Raw genomic sequence first — 18,058 nt, forward strand, 5'->3', positions numbered from 1 at the left:
TGTATGACCGCTCTCTGAAAATGGGCATCTGATCTAGCCTTGGCACTGTCAGAATAATGCTGTATCAAACAGCCCTCTGCATAGCAAACCTCGGAGGTGAACTCATTACGTTGCCAGAAGTGGAAGTTGCCATCTTCTCGGAGAGATCAGGCACGGCCAGCAGAAACAGTTGCACACTTTTAGTTAAATTAAAGCATGTGGCACTACTCAAATAAATAAATAAATAAAGGCTCTACATAAAACATTACCTTCCTGTTCTTTTTGATGTGCTCCACGCATGTACCAAGCCCACAGTGTGTTGCTTTTAGTGATAAAAATAAAATGGATGTGCATTTCACCCCGGTGGAATGACAGGAGGAGGAAAATATGGAAGCCCATAATCACATTTTTATAGCCCCTTTTTTTTTTCCAAGCTGAATTGCACCTTAAACATTTTCTGCTTTTTATTTTTAAAGATCTTTAGGAATAAAGAAAGACATACATAAAAATGGTTTTCTCCTGTAAAGCTGTGAATGCAAGAGTGAGTAGTGCCTGTCCAGGGACCAGCTATTCTGATATATGTTTAGCAGAGAAGAAAAAAATACTAAAAGGAGGAAAATATTTTCTTATAACCTTGGCATCACAGTGCAGCACCTGAGCTTTATGGGAAAGCCCTGCAGCGTGGGATGACAGAAGGATTCAGGTTGGAAAGGACTCAGGAGGTCTTCAGTCCAACCTCTTGCTCAAAGCAAGGTCAGCCGTGAGATCAGACCAGTTTTTTCAGGCTGGTCTTGAAAACGAAGACAATATTCCATATGCAGACATTCAGGGGCCAAATAAAAAGGGGGTAATCGTGTACATCAATCTACTGATGTGAATACAGTCCAGGATGCTGTTGGCCTTTTTTGTGGCCAGGACACATAGCTGGCTTATGTTCAGCTGCTGTCTACCAAGATCTCCAGGTTCTCTCCAGCAAAACTGCTACCAACCAGACTGTATTACTGCAAAAGGTTATTTCTCCCCAGATGCAGATGTTGCATTTGTCCACACTGAATTTCTTAAGGTACCTGTTGGCACATTTCTCAGCCTATTCCCTCTCAATGGTGGCCCTGCCCTCAAGTGCATCAACTGCCCCACATCTATCTTGTGCCACCTATACACCTGCCCCCACGCCACCTCCAGTTCAATGATAAAGATGCTGAGCAGAGCATGCCCCATTACAGTCCCCTGTGGTAGTCCACTTGGCTTCAAGTGGGCTACCATCTCTTAATCATTATCCTCTGAGCTTGATCACCCAACAAGATAGATTAGCACAGACAGCAATCCAGAGAGCTGTGGTTATTTGTAAGTAATTTCCAGGGCTCTGGTTAACTGAAAGCCCAGAAAGCAGGGCACCATGCAAAAGAGAGGATGTTTCAGGACTTTGTTAGGAATGAACCAGGCTTAACTTGTCCTAAAAAAATATCCCACACCAAAAATGAGTCTTACAGACTCCCCAGATCATCTACAGTGAAATGCCAGAAAAATACCTAGGGGTAACTGCACCTAGTGCAGCATAAACCCTCAAGATGGAATACTCACATCACTTCCAGTCGAGCCATTCTGGAGTCATTTCCTCCAAAAGAAATGACCTCACAGGTGTAGTCTCCAATGTCACCTGACCATGTTTGGCTGATAAGGAGGGTTCCATCTTTCTCCACTGTGATCCTGGAACTGCTGGATGGATTTATCATAACGCTGTCCTTCTTCCAAAGATACCTGAGCATTACAATATTGCAGTTATTAATTACTCATAGGAAGATGAAAATAGATTTAAGTGAACTGTGCTGTAAGGTATCAGCTTCTGTAATCACACATTTCAAATGAGAAGCCCCTTTGGTTACTTTCAGGAGCAGTGCCTCTTACAAATTTAAGATGAGTGATCAGGATGAGAAATCTAATGGCATCCAGGATGCTATATATTTTATAAACAATGTTATATATTTTACATGGAAAAGCTGAAGTACTCATAAATGTTCAAGTTCTCAAGTCCACCTTCATCAGCATTTTAAACCACAACATCAAAGTCTGCAACTAACAGCTGAAGTATTGGCCCATCTCTTCTAAGGCTGTAATAACATTAGGCTGCCATAACCAGGGACATCTTGAATCCGCTGCGGCAAGGCTTAGCAGAGCTTATTCATCAAAACACACATTCACCAGCAGGGCACAGAGATGGGTATAGCCCATGGTCTTGCAATTAAGTAAAATTTTTATGCCTCCTATCCCTCTGTCTGAGGTTCTTTCAGCAATCCATCCTTCCAACACACTCCATCCCTTCCTTGCCTTTTCATCCATGTTGCTTTCAGACTACAAGAACTTTTGTGGCCAACTTATTTTTCAGTGATCAACCTCCTCTAAATGCTCTAGTGCAAATCTTAATAGTTCAGACATATTTTTGTTCTCCTTTACATGGTTGAAGCAGGATATAGCCCCTAGTTATTGAGTTGTTTCCAAGAAAATGGGCTTTCATGCACCCCAATGTAAACACTTCTAAAATCCTATTCCATCCCTTTGGCTTTTACTCTCATTAAGTATCAGCTTCTGACAAGTTGGTTTTATTGATAGTGTATTAACCTTGACAGTAAAATCATGGAAGGCTATATTGAAGTCATGAAGTGGAACATAGCTCATTGTAAATAATACATAAGGCTGCAAAGGAAGATGGGATTTATATGATTAATGATACAGAGTACAACCTTATAATGCAGTAATCAGGGGTCTGGTGTTAAAATCTGGGGTCCCAAAACTTTCCACCTAATGCTATTCACATGGCTTATAAAATTAAGCTTGGATAAACCACACAAATAAGATCTGACACCACCAACCTGATTGAAATTCTGGGATCATGAGTCGCTTCACACCGCAGAGTGGCTGTGGTTCCTTTGATCACAGTGCTGTTCTCAGGAGGGTGAACAATGAAAGTGCGATCTGAAAGGAACACAAGCCATAGTTCAGGTGAAATTACAGCATTTTGACTTGGCCATTCACTCAAAGAGCAGGCAACTGAGCATTTGTCATTCAAAGCAAGCGGGCCATTCCTCTTTGCTGTGAAGGCTCTTCTCCCTCTAATGTCATTGTGTCAAGAAGAGGTGGAAGGCTGCAGAGTGCAGAGATGTAAAAGCAGCAGAGAGCATGAGTCCAAGCCAGCAGTGATCTGAGTACGGAGAGAACAAAAGCTGCACTAACTCTCACTTTTCTTGTGGCAAGCATCTATGACAACTCCCTGAAGTCTTAAGGCAGTGAGTATGTGATGTGTTATGAATGAACCCAAACATGCAGTGAGTCAGGAAACAGTCACGTTGTTTAGAGCATGTAGAAGAAAATTGGTACTCTGAAAAAATACCCTGAATGAGGTAAACTTAGATGGCACCCCACAACCTCATCAAGTCCAGGAAAGAGGTTAAAGGAGGAAGAGCTACTAGTAATCTGAATTTTCCATATAAGAAAGATATGCTGTTTACTCAAATGTTTTAGACCATCTTTATTTAAGCACCTCCTGGAGACCCAGAACACAATAATTGCTGTAACTACAGCAACCAGATTTGGTGTGAAAGAGCTCTATTATGCTTAACACCCAGTAACAGCAGCAGATAGCAGCAGCTGGAGCAGGTAGACAACTAAGGTGAGCACAGAAGATACGTGGATAATGTTAATCAGTCCCAAATCCCTACAGAGTTAATCAGTGTCTACAGAGACATGGCATACATGCACAAGAAGGAATCATCAGCAAAATCAAAAAATCAAATTCTAACAGCTCAGAATTTTTAGTGTTGTTCCTGATGTGCCTATATATGCCTTCTAGCCTCATAATGGTGCTCTTGCTACACAAATAATTAGCTTATATTCACTTTTCTTTTCCCCCTCCAATGCAGATCAATGAACAGGAGCTATCTTTAATACACATAACAACCACTTATTTAAGAATTAGTAGGAAGCTCCTCCTTTACTTGACCCATACACTTAGATATTATTCAGTTTACATCATCCTGGTATGTACACCAACTCCATATTGCCCACAATACAAAGATGCGGTGGCAATATGGCACAAGTCCATTACATTTACTGCCAGCATTGTTTTCAGGTAGTCCTAAGTTCAAAAGGAAAAACGTGGCTGATATAACTTGCACAGTCTAGGGATTAACAAATGCCAAATATGCATCACACATCAGCAGCATAATCAGTACTTCAAGTACAGGAAAGGAGAGAGGGCCACAACACTTCTGTATGTATCCTAATCATCTTCATTGCTCTTAATTATTTTTAGTCCTCAGGGATTGTTATGTCCTACCTTTAGTAGGAAAAAACCCATGTTATACTGAAATTTAACCCACTTAGGAGTAACACAGGTGAACCTGCTGGGTCTGTCTCTCTTCCCCAAGAGAATAATAAAAAATAAAAGCAGAGATCAAGGGCAAATGCTGAAGGACAAAATATTTTCTTGGGCTGCCCTGTGCTGTGCCAATCTGTAGCACGAGAGACTAGTTGAAGTCTGCTGAACTTTGGTTTGGCTTCCAACAGTGCCCAGGGCCACAAAGAAACACAAAGGTATGAGGAAAATCATGCCCATCGCAACTGCAGCCACAGGCTGAGTTACAGCAAGGGCTGGTCTCTACTGCCTGCAGACTCCTGGAGGCAGAAACCAACTGCAAATAGCCAAATCTACAAGTTAAAAGGTTTGATTTGCAATGCAAGATTCACCGTGAATAAAATGGTAATTGTGGTCGAAGCTCTATTTAAATTTCACAAAATATCAAGGTTCATATGCATGATTTTACAAACAAAAAAAGGTATTTGTGATAGGTTTCCTGAAATAGATACATTATTCCTATTAAATCACATGAGTATCTCTATTAGCTAGAAAAGCATAATTACTTACGAAAATATCCTGAGCATACAACAAAAAGTGATTAATACTTGATTAAAGTTAGACTTTAAACAAAGCATTATCCTTACTCCACACTGTCAGCATCACAAAAGCATTCAGGGCTCCTTCAGAGTTGACTGCACAGCAAGTATAATTGCCAGCATCCTGGAGGAACACGGGTGTTATCTGGAGCCCTCCAGATTCAAGAAGGATGAACCGAGGCATCTGAACCGAGCCACTGGCTAAGATCTGCTTTCCTGAAACGCAGAAGGGAAAACCAGCACGCTTAGCATCACGTAGCCTGCACGGATTAAGTGCTGCAATTCTGCTTCTTCCAAAAGACTATTAGAGTCTCTCCAGCCCACTGGCTCACGACAGCCCCACAACAAACCCTCCCCGCTCGCAGAACCAGAGAAATGAAGAAATATGCACGCTAAATGGGTCTACAGATTCTCAGTAACAGGGAAGGGAGAAGAAAAATGTGGATTATGCCTTTTCTACAACAACTTCATAACTGGTTACCTTTCTTCCACGTGATGGCAGGTTTTGGAGCCCCTGAAACTTCACAGGTTAGCACTGCGGTCATGCCCTCTGTCACAGTGGTATCCTCGGGGGGCTGTATAAATTCTGGTTTAATGTCTAGAATCGAGAAGTTTAAAAACCTCAGTGCATCTACTAGCAGCAAGATCCTTTGCCTATTATTATGGACTACTTTACATCCACTTTTATAGAGCTGATGGTAGAGAAGGACACGACAGTAATACATGAAAACCTTTCAGCAGTGACTGTAACCTTTCATTATTCATCTCATAGGAATTGTCTAATTCAGTTTATTATCTGGATGGAAAATAAAGATCTATCAGTGCTTGTACTTGACAAGATGGCTTACAAGAGAAAAAAAAAATACAAAAAGAGATAAAGCTCAAAAGGAGTGTTTAGGGGGAAGTTGAGAAATCTAGGTAAACAAAACTATTTTCTTTCATCTTCATAACGGAGTTCTTTAAGATGAAAAGCAACTCGAAAAAGGCATTAACTTTGAGATTTAAATGTCAGCCAAAAGAATTCAGAACCTGAGTCTCATCCAAGACATTTTCCAAGTTTCTTTATTTCTTATTCTCCCCTAGCTGCATTTTATAACCTCCCTCCCCCACCCCCACCCCTTAGTTTCCCAGGGATATATTGAAGTGGGGCCATTCTATTTTCTGAGGCTGGTAGAAATTCTGGTCAGTATGTGCAACCTGCCCTTGGGCTTAAAAATCAGCTTCCTGAAAAGAGGAGCTACAGTGTTACAGAAATGCCTGTTAATAATTGCTTTTGAAAGAGCCTACTAGGGTTTGTAATTCTCCCACACAGAAGAGTGTGCTTTCATTAACAAAACCTTTTAATCAGACTTTTTGGCCAAGAAAAAGATGTTTAAGTCAAACTTTCTTTCTTTCCCCTACTAAATGTGGTTGCAGACAAAAGGCAGATAAAATGATACCATGCACAACCATGAAGCAGTAGCTCAAAATCAGAACCAAATTACATTAGAGTAGAACTAAATTATTAAGCATTAGAAAAGAGAAAAGTATTTCATAATTGATTTTTTTTTTCCTTTCATAAAGTTCTCTTTCTGTAGTATGAAATATGGAAGTCACTCTTAAGTTCCTAATGTCATAGAAAGATTTTCTATAGGCTTCAGGAGATTGTGTTCAGGCCACAGAGGACATTTTGGGGTAGCTTACAAGTAGGGCAGTTACAAACAATGGCAGCATAGAGGAGAAATCATATGGATGTGGGATCACCTACAGAAATGATAAGACAGCTCATTGATCTCGTGTCACAACTCCTTACTCACTAGTCACATCCAGGTAGGTGTATGTCTGTATCTCCCCAGCTTTATTACTAGCAAAACACTGGAAGATTCCAGCATCCTGAGGACGCAGTCCGTGGATCTTTAGTCCACCACTCAGCAGAACTTTGTAGCGGGGATTTTCCAGCTTGCTGAGGGGAACAGAATCCTTGTACCAGACCAGGGTGGGAAGAGGAACACCTATTAAAAATAATAACAATAAACAAATATTTATCTAGTAGTCTTTGCAAATCATATTTTAAGTCATCAAAATATGCAGCACTGTTTTGGTCCTATCTCTCATTTCCCATCCTTCCACCCAAATTACTTCTATTTTTACAAGCAGCTTTGATAAATGGAGGCTGCATCTTGCATTATCAATGGTAAAAGTACACTGCAGGACATGTGGGAATAAACAGTGAAAAGGTGTGTGGGGGGAGGGTGTTGAGAAGACATGTTATCAAATTACTTTCTTCACCCAATCATATTTCATGCCACTACAAAATAAGATTTGCAGCAATTTCAGGTTGAAAGCCAGAATCGTGCTTCTTAAACAGCAGCACTGTGGCAATGCGGCAAGTAAGACTGTTCCATCCTAAATAGGATTCCTCCAAGATGTCAACATAAGAAGGAAATGGCAAATTGCACATAATGAAATGCTCACATGGCTGTATTTGAGTCCTAATTTGGCAGTTTGAGCTGAGGTACAAACAACAATTTGCCAACAATGGGATAGCTCTAAATTATTATTATTTTTATCCATTCTCAAGCTTCACCTCCTCCATGAAAAACATAGACATTAGGAGAAACAAGAATCCTACCCTAGATAAAAGTTAGAGGCTCATTTATTCCTGTTTTCTTTCATGTGCATGTTCTACAAACCCTGACACAGTTATTTGACACATATTTCTGCTGCAGTCATATCCCAGTCAGCTGGCATGGAGCCGCTGTAAGTTTAATAGATAGAAACAGTGTGGGATTCGCTTTTCTTCGAGAGATGTCAGGGGCCTAGGACAGTCATAGACAGATGTTTCTGTCCCACTCCTCACATCAGACAATGTGTTATGATTGCATCCCAGAAATCCCTGACTGAGGAAAGCTGAGAGCCCTATGCAGGGATCTGAAGAGAACCAGCTATTATGTGATCAGATCATCACAGGATCACGACAAGGGTATCAGACTGATTGAAGTTATCTCAGCCCCAAACATTGCATTTTCAAAAGCAGCAGCTGATTTTCAACAAATTTCCCTTAATACCTCAGAGCTTCACACTCCCTTGTAGAAAAAGTAAGAAACTATAGACTTAAATTCATGAGTGAGAGAAATTTGCCCAAATGGAGAACAGCAGGGTAGCACAGAAGCACTGAGGATGGGATGTCACTGATGAACTGAGCATCTGCAGACAATGAGTCTCACTGCAACGCCGGCAATGACTGAAGGTTCAGAAGGAAAGTGCTACCTGATGATCTGTATTATCATCATTATCACTTTTAAAAGCTCAACGTTAAACACTATTGTACTCTTCCATTCACATGCACATTCTCAGTGTACTACTTCTCCTTACACAGACAAAAGCTATATTAACTCCTGGAAAGAATGTGCAAACAAGGGAGGGCACAATTGAAAAACAACATTCAATTGCAGCTGTTACTTTTATAAACATGTAGCATTTACTGCAATCACCTCTGATGCTTTTGTTCTGCTGATGAAATGAAACGCACTCCTAATCTAGAAGCTCATCATCTCAGGAAGAGATCCACTACATAGAGTGCATTGTCTGATGAAGAATAGACATAGTGTCTTGTACAACAGCCCATACACAGAATTAGGTAGATCTCAATGTTCAGAATTCTCAGCGAGAGTGTTATTCATCTCTTGAAAATTCTCCTGGGCAAATACAAATTATCACTGAGTAATGAAGAAACAGATGATGCAAAATGGAATAGTTCTCCTGATGCTGAGAAGCCTGGAAATGATTTCAAGTTTAAATAATAGCAACTCCATTTCCCCACATATTAGATTTGATAGGCACCTCGGAAATAATGAAATCCTACCTTCAGTACTCTTGAACCTTTAACATTGGTGTCATTCCATAAATCCCATTCTACTAAAGGTATTAGCAAACCTCCTAATCCTATAATCACTGTGAGATACACCTCCCTATCACCAACCCAGCTGACAAACTGAATATTACCATCTCTATTTTTCTACATTTCAGTTACGGATATCTTCCTCTACTCAAAGTTATGAGTCTGAATAATAGACTCTTATCTAAGCACTCTGATGCCTGTCAGCAGCATTCATTTGGGCTTCAGCGATCTTCCCAGAGAGATTTGTCTTCCAAGTTGGACACGTTTTCTTTTAACATTTTGCTACCTCTATGGCTACAAACACGGTTAAAAACAGCTTCCTTTCTTCTCCCCCTTTCCTACCCCACAGGCTTTCCACTCCCCACACTCCCAAAGGAATTTTGTTTCTTTTCCTCTCTAAACACTTCTGATGAAAAAAGTATGAGGAGAAGAAAACACTTTACAGACCTTTTGGTCTATACCTCTTCCAAGCAGTATCAGCCCTACCTTACTGTTTGAGAGATTACAGAATGGCCTAAAAGACCAGCAATAATAAATAAAATAAGCTTATTTCTCAGCATGTATGCAGCACTACTCATTTTTCACAGACCAATAAATCTGGTGCTAAGGAGGAGAAGGAAAGGGAGGGAGAAAACAGACTCTGGTTCTGGCTTTGCCACTTTCTCCGTAACCTTGGGCAAGTAATTTATGCAACCTGAGGCTCAGTTTCCCCATCTGTGAAACAGATGCTTGACTCTTTGCCAGGTTTAACTTTGTGAAGAACCTGGATAAAAGAGTCAAAATATTCACTCTGTCATTTCTTTTTTAGTTATTTATTTTTTACAGCCTTCTCTAAATCCCACTGGGCTACTGGGGAATCCCAAAAGCATCTTTCCATCTACTTGTCTAAACAGGTAGAACTAAAGCCCAATTAACTGCACTCCCTAGACACCACCATCACTGCCTGCAGCTCTAGCCTTTCTATAAGCAAATAAGAAAAAGCATTTAAAGGAAAGCCATTCCAAATGCAGGCAGCATCAGTGACTGCTGAAAGATACAGAGCAGAGCATGGGTACTGTGCAGTTTGATACACAAACTCCATTATGGGGAAGTCTAAAGCTAGTCTGTGCAGGCTGCAATTCTATTTACAGTGGATCTCTGCTTATACTGTGAAATTAATCTGTCTCTCACACAGCCAAAGTGCACCAAGACCTGGCAAATGGGCTTTGTGCACGGAACTTGATGGGGCCATGGGAAATACAGTCTGTCTTCCTATTTGTAGCAAAGGTACAGGGCAGATTTGCAGTTCCCCTCAGTGCTTTATTCTACCTCCTACCCAAGACCTGGGAGACAGCAACCTTCCTTTACCTTCTTTTTAAATGCTGGCAGTTGCCAGATTTGTATAACAACGGATCAAAGAGCCTCTATGTTTAGTAGTAGTACCTGCCCCTTACAAGCCTGTGCTGCAGATACTCGGCAAAATGATCCATGTGAAGGCAAGGTTCCATGCTGCTTTACCACATTCATCAGCAAATCGGATATGTGATAGAAAATGTCAGCAGAAATAAATTGTTTTCTCTAGGAAACATTCCCTTGTCTTCAATAAGACCTGATCCATTGGGAATGGTTATGAGTGCTCTATATGAGTGCTCTATTAATGCCCTTGGGAGCTAAACTGCTCAAAAGAACAGTTAGGGTAGAAGAATGAGCTGAAACTCAACCTCTTTTCTCCCCGATTCCTCCAGGGTCTGGGTTTTGTCATTGTTTGTTTTAAATACACGATCTGAGGCAGCAAACAGGTTGGGGTTTTGTTTTTCAGTGGCAGTGAGATAGTTCAGAGATTTGTCAAATAGAAAGAATTGAGACAGTTTTCAAAAAAACCTCAGCTTTTGTTGTAAACTCCACTTCAGTTTAATTCTGCTACTTGAAAAATCTTCTCTAATAAAAATTCTTGATATGTTTATTGCAAAATACTGAAACAAAGTTGGTGGCACATGGCTTGAATAAACGTCTGTCTAGTCACTTCTTCCCTTGAAACTGTCCTGTCTTGGATGCTCAGGCACAAAATGCAAGAACAGTCCAAGGGCAAAATGCTATTTCCACCTTCTCAGCTCCAGTAATCTGTGCTTTAGCTATTTCCTGGGCCAGGGGTTGCATACACACAGCTGTGTGTTTAATAGTCCTTACTGAATCTTTCTTCCATATATTTTGTTTGGGTTTATTTTTTTTACCCCAAATATTTTTATTATTTCTGATCTCAAATACTGCCTGGACCAATGACCTCCACAGCTGAACAAGGACAGTCTTTCCTTTAGCATACATCTACCTGCAAATTTAGCTGGGTGCCTCCCCTGTGTGACAGTTTTAGGCTGTGCCTTTAAGAAAGCATTACATAGAACAAAATAAACCAGGTTGGAAGAGACCTTTGAGCTCACCGCATCCAACCTGTCATCCAACACCACCTAATCAACTAAACCATGCAACCAAGCACCCTATCAAGTCTCCTCCTAAACACCTCCAATGATGGTGACTCCACCACCTCCCCGGGCAGCCCATTCCAATGGCTAATCACAGGACAGCTACAAACACTCCAGCTGACTGTTTAGTTGTAAAAAGGAAAACCAAAGATAATTCTAAACAAATTTCATTCAGTAGAATGTTGCTTTAAGAACTTGCAGTCTGCCTTCAGTCTGTTCTGCCTCTCTTTTCTATTCCTGGCCAGCCTGCATGCAACTGACCTTGGACTGAAACTTATGAAATAAGAAAACTAACTTTCTTTACAACTGCTTTGAACTAATGACTTTCCCTAAATATCCATTTCTCTTTTAATCCTTTTCCTGTCCAATTAGCTTGGACAAGAAAGGGGGGCGAAGAGAGGGCTTTAGGGGGAACCCAAGGGGGGCATTCTCCTCAGGAGGGTTTTTCTGTGTTACTTTCTTTCCTGTGAATGTTGTATATACTGTAAATACTGTATATTGTGTATATATTCATTGCATTTCATTCTGCTTGTAAAATACAGCTTTCCATTTGCTTCTCTGACTGAGTTTAGCTGTGCTTTATGTGGTGGGAGGATTAAACCTTTGCACTACCACACCCTGCTTCTTGCACTAAGCAATACAAAGTCATGTTCTACTCACCTTCCCATGTGGCACCTGCTCTTCAGCCATTTCTTACCCAAAGCATTCCAGCCAATTTAATTTTTCATTATTCAAAGCCCATGGCAGACCTCTAATTATACCATCCCTACTTTTGTGTATCTTTTCTGGCTTTTCTACACCCAATGGAGTGATCTGTGATGTATTTGGGATGGGGGGGTGCCCTACCAATTCATACAGTGGCATTCTCTAAGGTTTTCCCTATTCCTTTTCTCCCCACTGCCCAACATTTCGAAGCCCAGCTTGGCACTGAAGGATGTTTTCAGAAGACATGTCTTTTCTGCATAGCAATAAGAAATTTCATCTCTGTCAATAATTTCATCTGCCAGTTTATAGTCCAATCAGATCAAATCAGCAGAGCTGCAATTCCTTTGCAGTTGGTTTTAACATTGACTAGCTTGAAGAATTTTACAGAATCAGCAAATATTACCTTACTCTTCACCCTCTTTTCCAGGGCATTTATGAGTATATTGAACAGCACAGGTTCCAGGGGTTCCTGGGAACCTCATTGATTGCAGGTCCCACTGTGCTTTGTTTAAAAAGCTATTAATTAACAAAAAGATCACGTCTCTTACAACCTGATCACTTCATTTCTATAAGAGCCTTTTGGTAAGAGGCCTCATCAAATGCTTCTGAAATTCCAAATCAGCCAGAGCAGCCTTAGACACAGCCTTGCTTATTGCACTATTTACACAGCTTCCTTCTAGAAAAGCAGTTTTGCCTCTTTCCTACATAAAAAGAATTAAGAAAATACTTAAACCACAGTGGAAATAATACAATCACACAACAAAGAACATCCTTATTGGCTCTGATCTGAAGAGAGAACAAATTAGAAAGAGCTATTAGTGAGGGTCGGGGGTGTTTAAAAAGAGACTGGCTGAGGCACTTGGTGCCATGGTTTAGTTGATCAGATGCTGTTGGGTGATAGGTTGGACTTGAGGATCTCAGAGGTCTTTTCCAACCTGGTTAATTCTGTACTCTGTACATTTTCTTGATGAAGGTTGTGTACTTTTCCCCAAAGGGCCTCATGGCATGTGTATTGCTTGTTAAACTCAGCATCAGAGAAAATGAGACAACAAAAAAGTTCAGTCACTTGCTGAAATTATGTTGCAATTTGGTGACATAAATGAACCCCCTCTAATCACAAGACTCCTGTCTAGTCTAATCTGTCTTGTCTTAATCACGTGCTTCCTGTCAACTAGAGTGCTAAGATAGGTGGTCGTCTGTGGAATGATAAAATGGCTTGGGTTGGAAGGGACCTCCAGAGATCATCTAGTCCAACCCTGCTACAGTGAGCAGGGACAGCCTCCATTAGATCAAGTTACCCTGACCTCCAGTACCTCCAAGGATGGAGCCTCAGCTACCACCTTGGGCAACCTATTCCAGTGTTCTCATGGTAAAGAAGTTCCTAACATCCAATCTAAATCTCCTCTTCTCTTGCCCAACAGGCAAAATTGAATGTGCCAGCTTTAGTCATGTCTATACAGAAAGAGTGATTGCCCATTGGAATGGGCTGCCTGGGGAGGTGGTGGAGTCACCATCATTGGAGGTTTTCAGGAGAAGACTTGATGGGGTGCTTGGTGCCATGGGTTAGTTGTTTAGGTGGTGTTGGATTGGTTGATGGGTTGGACGCAATGATCTTGAAGGTCTCTTCCAACCTGGTTTATTCTATGTATTCTATGTAAACTAAATTGCAACTGCCCCATTCTCCAAGGACAAAGGCCACTCTGCTCCCGGTATCTGGGAGCTGTGGTAATTCACAATAACACAGCCTCAAAACATTACAGGCTCATAAAAGATGCTTTCTATAGTACTGAACGCATCTATCTATCTATCTGTATATATCTACCTCATTCATCCAAATCTGGACACATCTGCACACTCACCCATTGCCTGGCACAGGATGTCCACGTCTTTCTCCACTTCAGCCAAAATCACGCTCTCGGGCTCAGCCGTAAAGTACGGTGGTTCTTTGGGACAAGGAAAGCAGATAAAGTAAGCAAACAAAGCCTCAGCACCATGACAAATAGCTGTTGATTTAAAGATATCCATCATATCATATCTTTACACGCAGTGCATTTAATATAGCACGTTACAAAGCGACTAGCTTCTCCAAGTCCGTCTCTGTTTGGAGAGGCTTCTCTTTTTTTTCCTGGTAGTAAAAGTTATCATAAAAAAAAAAAAAGCCAACAATTTTTTTGGGTGGTTTTTTTTTTTTTTTTTTTTTGCTCTACTGCCTATGAATTCTAGAGATGAGAGGCAATGTGAGAGAAGATTTAGGGGTTTGCACTGCAAATTAATACTCGGAGCCGGGGCTACTTTTAATTTTATAGGTCTGAATCATGGAACGGTTTAATTCTTCGTTCAGAAAGAACCTCCCAAGAGGTTTATAAAGGTTTGTATTTACAGCACAGCATTTTATAGGACAGTTTGCTTCAGTGTCTAAAGTAAATTCCACCTCATGAAGGCATGAAGCATGTCAAATAAAGTGCCATAGCATGTCAGAGAGCCGACATCAGAGGACAAGTGTGACATAATTAAAAGGGGTGGGGGGGGGGGGAAGAATTCTTCTCAACTGCTTTACTTCTTGAAAGCAAACAGATTGAATGCTTTAATTGAAGTTATAGCAATAATCATAAAAATCCACACTTTATCATTAGGACTAAAGAAAAGATATTAGACATTTAATTAAACAAAGACAAGATTCCAGAAACTGTAGAGTATGCTGTCATGTAACTCTTTCTTCTAGGCAGCATAAAATTGAAGAGCATCATGTCAAAGTCCCACAGGCATTAAGGTTGCAGTAATTATCATGGTAACTAAAAACTGTCATAGTCTGTTCAATTCAATTACCATCTGAGTACTGCTTTTAGAAGCATTTTATTTGATTAGAACTAGAGTTCTATTGCAGCATAGGCAAACTCACAGGGAAGTTTTGGAAAACACAGAAAAAAGACAATAGAAGTAGCTTGTGCAAGCATGTTATGGGTGTTTTCATTTTGAGGAAATCAAGTTTATTTGAAAAAAACCCACAGGAAGCTATCCAAGGCTAACCGGATCACAGGATGTTAGGCACTGGAAGGGACCTCCAGAGAACATCCAGTTCAACTTCCCTGCCAGAGCAGGGCCATAGAATCTAGCACAGGTTGCACAGGAATGCATCAGATGGGTCTTGAAAGTCTCCAGAGAAGCAGACTCCACAATCCCTCTGGGGAGCCTGCTCCAGTGCTCTGTGACCCTCACAGTAAAGAAGTTCCTCCTCGTATTGAGGTGGAACCTCCTGTGCTGTGGTTTACATCCATTGCCCCTTGTCCTATCACAGGGTGCAACTGAGCAGAGCCTGTCCCTTCCCTCTTGACTCCCAGCCCTCAGATATTTATAAACACTTATTAAATCCCCTCTCAGTCTTCTCTTCTCCAAGCTAAACAGCCCCAGGGCTCTCAGCCTCTCCTCAAAGGCAGTGCTCCACTTCCTTAATCATCCTTGTAGCACTCCATTGGACTCTCTGAGTAGATCCCTGTCCCTCCTGAACTGGAGAGCCTGAAAATTCTCTCATCTCAAGTCTCTCCACCAACCTTGTCTGAGAACCCAGTGTGCAGTTTGTATTATTAATGGGACATTGGTATTTTCATAAACAGAACCACAGCCACAGCCTTATCCTGCAAAATCTTATTTGCCCTGCTACCACCTGTAGCATATAGCAAGTGTTGCTATCACTTCAGAGAGATGGCACAACACGCTAGCAGGCACACATCAGGATGCATCTGCTTAGAATGCAAAATGCCTTTTCCCAGCCCTCCATCCTGCTAACTACAATAAAACACTTGATTGGGTGTACAGAACAGGGGTCTCGTTTGAGCACCAATGGATATTACAATTCTGTATTCATTCCAAATAAAGTCAATCAATATTGCTCTTCAAAACCTTGCGTGGAGGAGGAGAAGGAGGAGGTGGTGAGGTTGCAAAACAGCCTGGAACACTCATTTACCCAGCAAAACCAATAAACCAAGCCACCTGATTTATTATATTCTAATAATATACATGTGTTAACATTATTGATCCTCACCGCCTAAATATAAAGCTATTAATAAACACAATTAATAAGTTGTGATTTATTGCCTATGATCTCATGCGTTAATCTAAACCCACAAATTGAAAAGCTGAACATTTAATTGAAATTCACTGACAGCACACTGACGTGTTTGAGCAACTAAGTTGCTGAGTCCTCTGCAATTCATCTAACTCCATGTTTTAGCTCTGAGTAAACTCTTTCTTTTCACGCCGTCCTTCAAGCCTTGCCTGATGCTCTCCATGCACACTGCTACAAAGATGTTGAGCTGCTGCAAAGAGTCCAGAGAAGGGCAACAAAGCTGGGGAGGGGTTTGGAGCACAAGCCCTATGAGGAGAGGCTGAGGGAGCTGGGGTTGCTTAGCCTGGAGAAGAGGAGGTTCAGGGGAGACCTTATTGCTGTCTACAACTACCTGAAGGGAGGTTGTAGCCAGGTGGGGGTTGGTCTCTTCTCCCAGACAAGCAGCACCAGAACAAGAGGACACAGTCTCAAGCTGTGCCAGGTGTGGTTTAGGCTGGATGTTAGGAAGAAGTTCTTCCCAGAGAGATTGGCCATTGGAATGGGCTGCCCAGGGAGGTGGTGGAGTCACCATCACTGGAGGTGTTTAGGAAGAGACTGGATGGGGCTCTTAGTGCCATGGTTTAGTTGATTAGGTAGTGTTGGATGACAGGTTGGACTCTATGATCTTGAAGGTCTTTTCCAACCTGGTCAATTCAATTCTATTCTATTCCACTGTCCAGAATTTTATCTTTCATTTCCCAACTTTTAGCATAGTGTCCTTCATCACCTGTGCATCTGTCTGTGGACACATGCACAGTGTGCTTGTCCTTCTACTCATCTCTCAAAAGAAACTTCTAATCTTTTGTCCTATGACGATTTGATTGTGAGGGGAAGGAAAAGGGGAAAGGTGGCCAAAGCAATCCAGGAACAAGACAGTATCCAGACACACAGCTCCGTGCCCAGACTTTCACTTCTAATTCTGAGCTGCTTCTATAGATATCTCTTCAGTCAGTGAGGTTCAAGTGTGTTTTCCTGTGTTTAGGACTGCACATCTTCCACTCTCCCTTCTCTAGGGGTACTCTGACCTTAACTGGCTGATTTCTCAAGTTGGCAACCTTCAGCTGCCAGCTCTCAAACTTTCTCCTAGATCAGCAACATATTCACACACTAGTGATAAATTTGCAGATGTATCTTCAACATGGGCTTGCAGTCCGGCTGCAAAACACTTAACATGACCTCAAAGATGCTGCTGGTTCCATGACCACTGTTCATGACACACAGTTTCTCCAGTTATACTTGGCATATTTATACAATCTTCTTCCCAAGTGCCTCTCCCCAGGTCCTATCCTACAGTCTGTGCTCCTTCCTTTAAACCCCATACAGGCCATTATGCCACCCTCGAAGAAACTTACTACGTTAAGAGATGCTTAGGTGAGCAGGTATCAGGCAATGAATTACCTGACAAGGATCTTGAAGTCAGTGACAACTGTCACTTAGCAAATGGGATGTGATGTTATAAAAGGTACATTCACATCAGCCTTTTTTGTTTTTTTTTAAAGAAGCAGGGAGGGAAGAATGGCAACAGACAAGAAAAAGAGCAGGAGCAGCAGAAAGATGTAATCTAAAGGCCACAGGCAACTCCCGGAGGGCTTTCAGGGTGTAAGTGTGCCAGCAGACATGATTTCCAGTCTTCATCAAGTCCAGACTCACCTTTTCCCTTACACTAAAGCCTGCTGAACTCAATTCTCACACATTCCAGCAGCTGGAAGCCCTGCCAAATGCTACAGTTGACACAGAGAGGTCAAAAGGCTGAGGCAATAAATGCCTGTGGAGAGGTGAGGTCTTACTCTTGCATGATAAGCACAGATGCAGAAAATCTTCCAGAAGCTATGGTACAATTTGCTGATTGTTAACTGCCTGCTTCTGCTGCTTGGAGTTAGAGATAAGCCTGGATGTGAAGACAAGACTAATTCATAAGAGAATTCTGGAAGATTAAGAATACCAAATGCACAACAGTACTGTGACTTCCCAAGTCTAATAAACTAGAAA

The 18,058-nt window shown here is 41.4% G+C and overlaps 1 protein-coding gene across 2 annotated transcripts in view; it reads right to left on the reverse strand.

Annotated features, from left to right (window-relative positions):
* Positions 1-18,058, reverse strand: part of SDK1 (sidekick cell adhesion molecule 1) — a 443,236-nt gene that overhangs the window by 145,042 nt on the left and 280,136 nt on the right. Inside the window, exons 8-13 of one of the 2 annotated variants that reach the window (XM_054180334.1) lie at positions 13,827-13,910; positions 6,723-6,917; positions 5,408-5,524; positions 4,975-5,142; positions 2,847-2,949; positions 1,561-1,737 (exon numbers count right to left, since the gene is read on the reverse strand). In XM_054180334.1, the coding sequence (XP_054036309.1) occupies positions 1,561-1,737; positions 2,847-2,949; positions 4,975-5,142; positions 5,408-5,524; positions 6,723-6,917; positions 13,827-13,910 (844 nt within the window). Of the gene's footprint in view, positions 1-1,560; positions 1,738-2,846; positions 2,950-4,974; positions 5,143-5,407; positions 5,525-6,722; positions 6,918-13,826; positions 13,911-18,058 lie in introns of those variants that run through there. The other variant, XM_054180333.1, reaches the window with a different exon arrangement.

This window comes from Dryobates pubescens, chromosome 4, assembly GCF_014839835.1.
Source record: "Dryobates pubescens isolate bDryPub1 chromosome 4, bDryPub1.pri, whole genome shotgun sequence".
In the NCBI taxonomy this organism is placed as follows: domain Eukaryota; kingdom Metazoa; phylum Chordata; class Aves; order Piciformes; family Picidae; genus Dryobates; species Dryobates pubescens.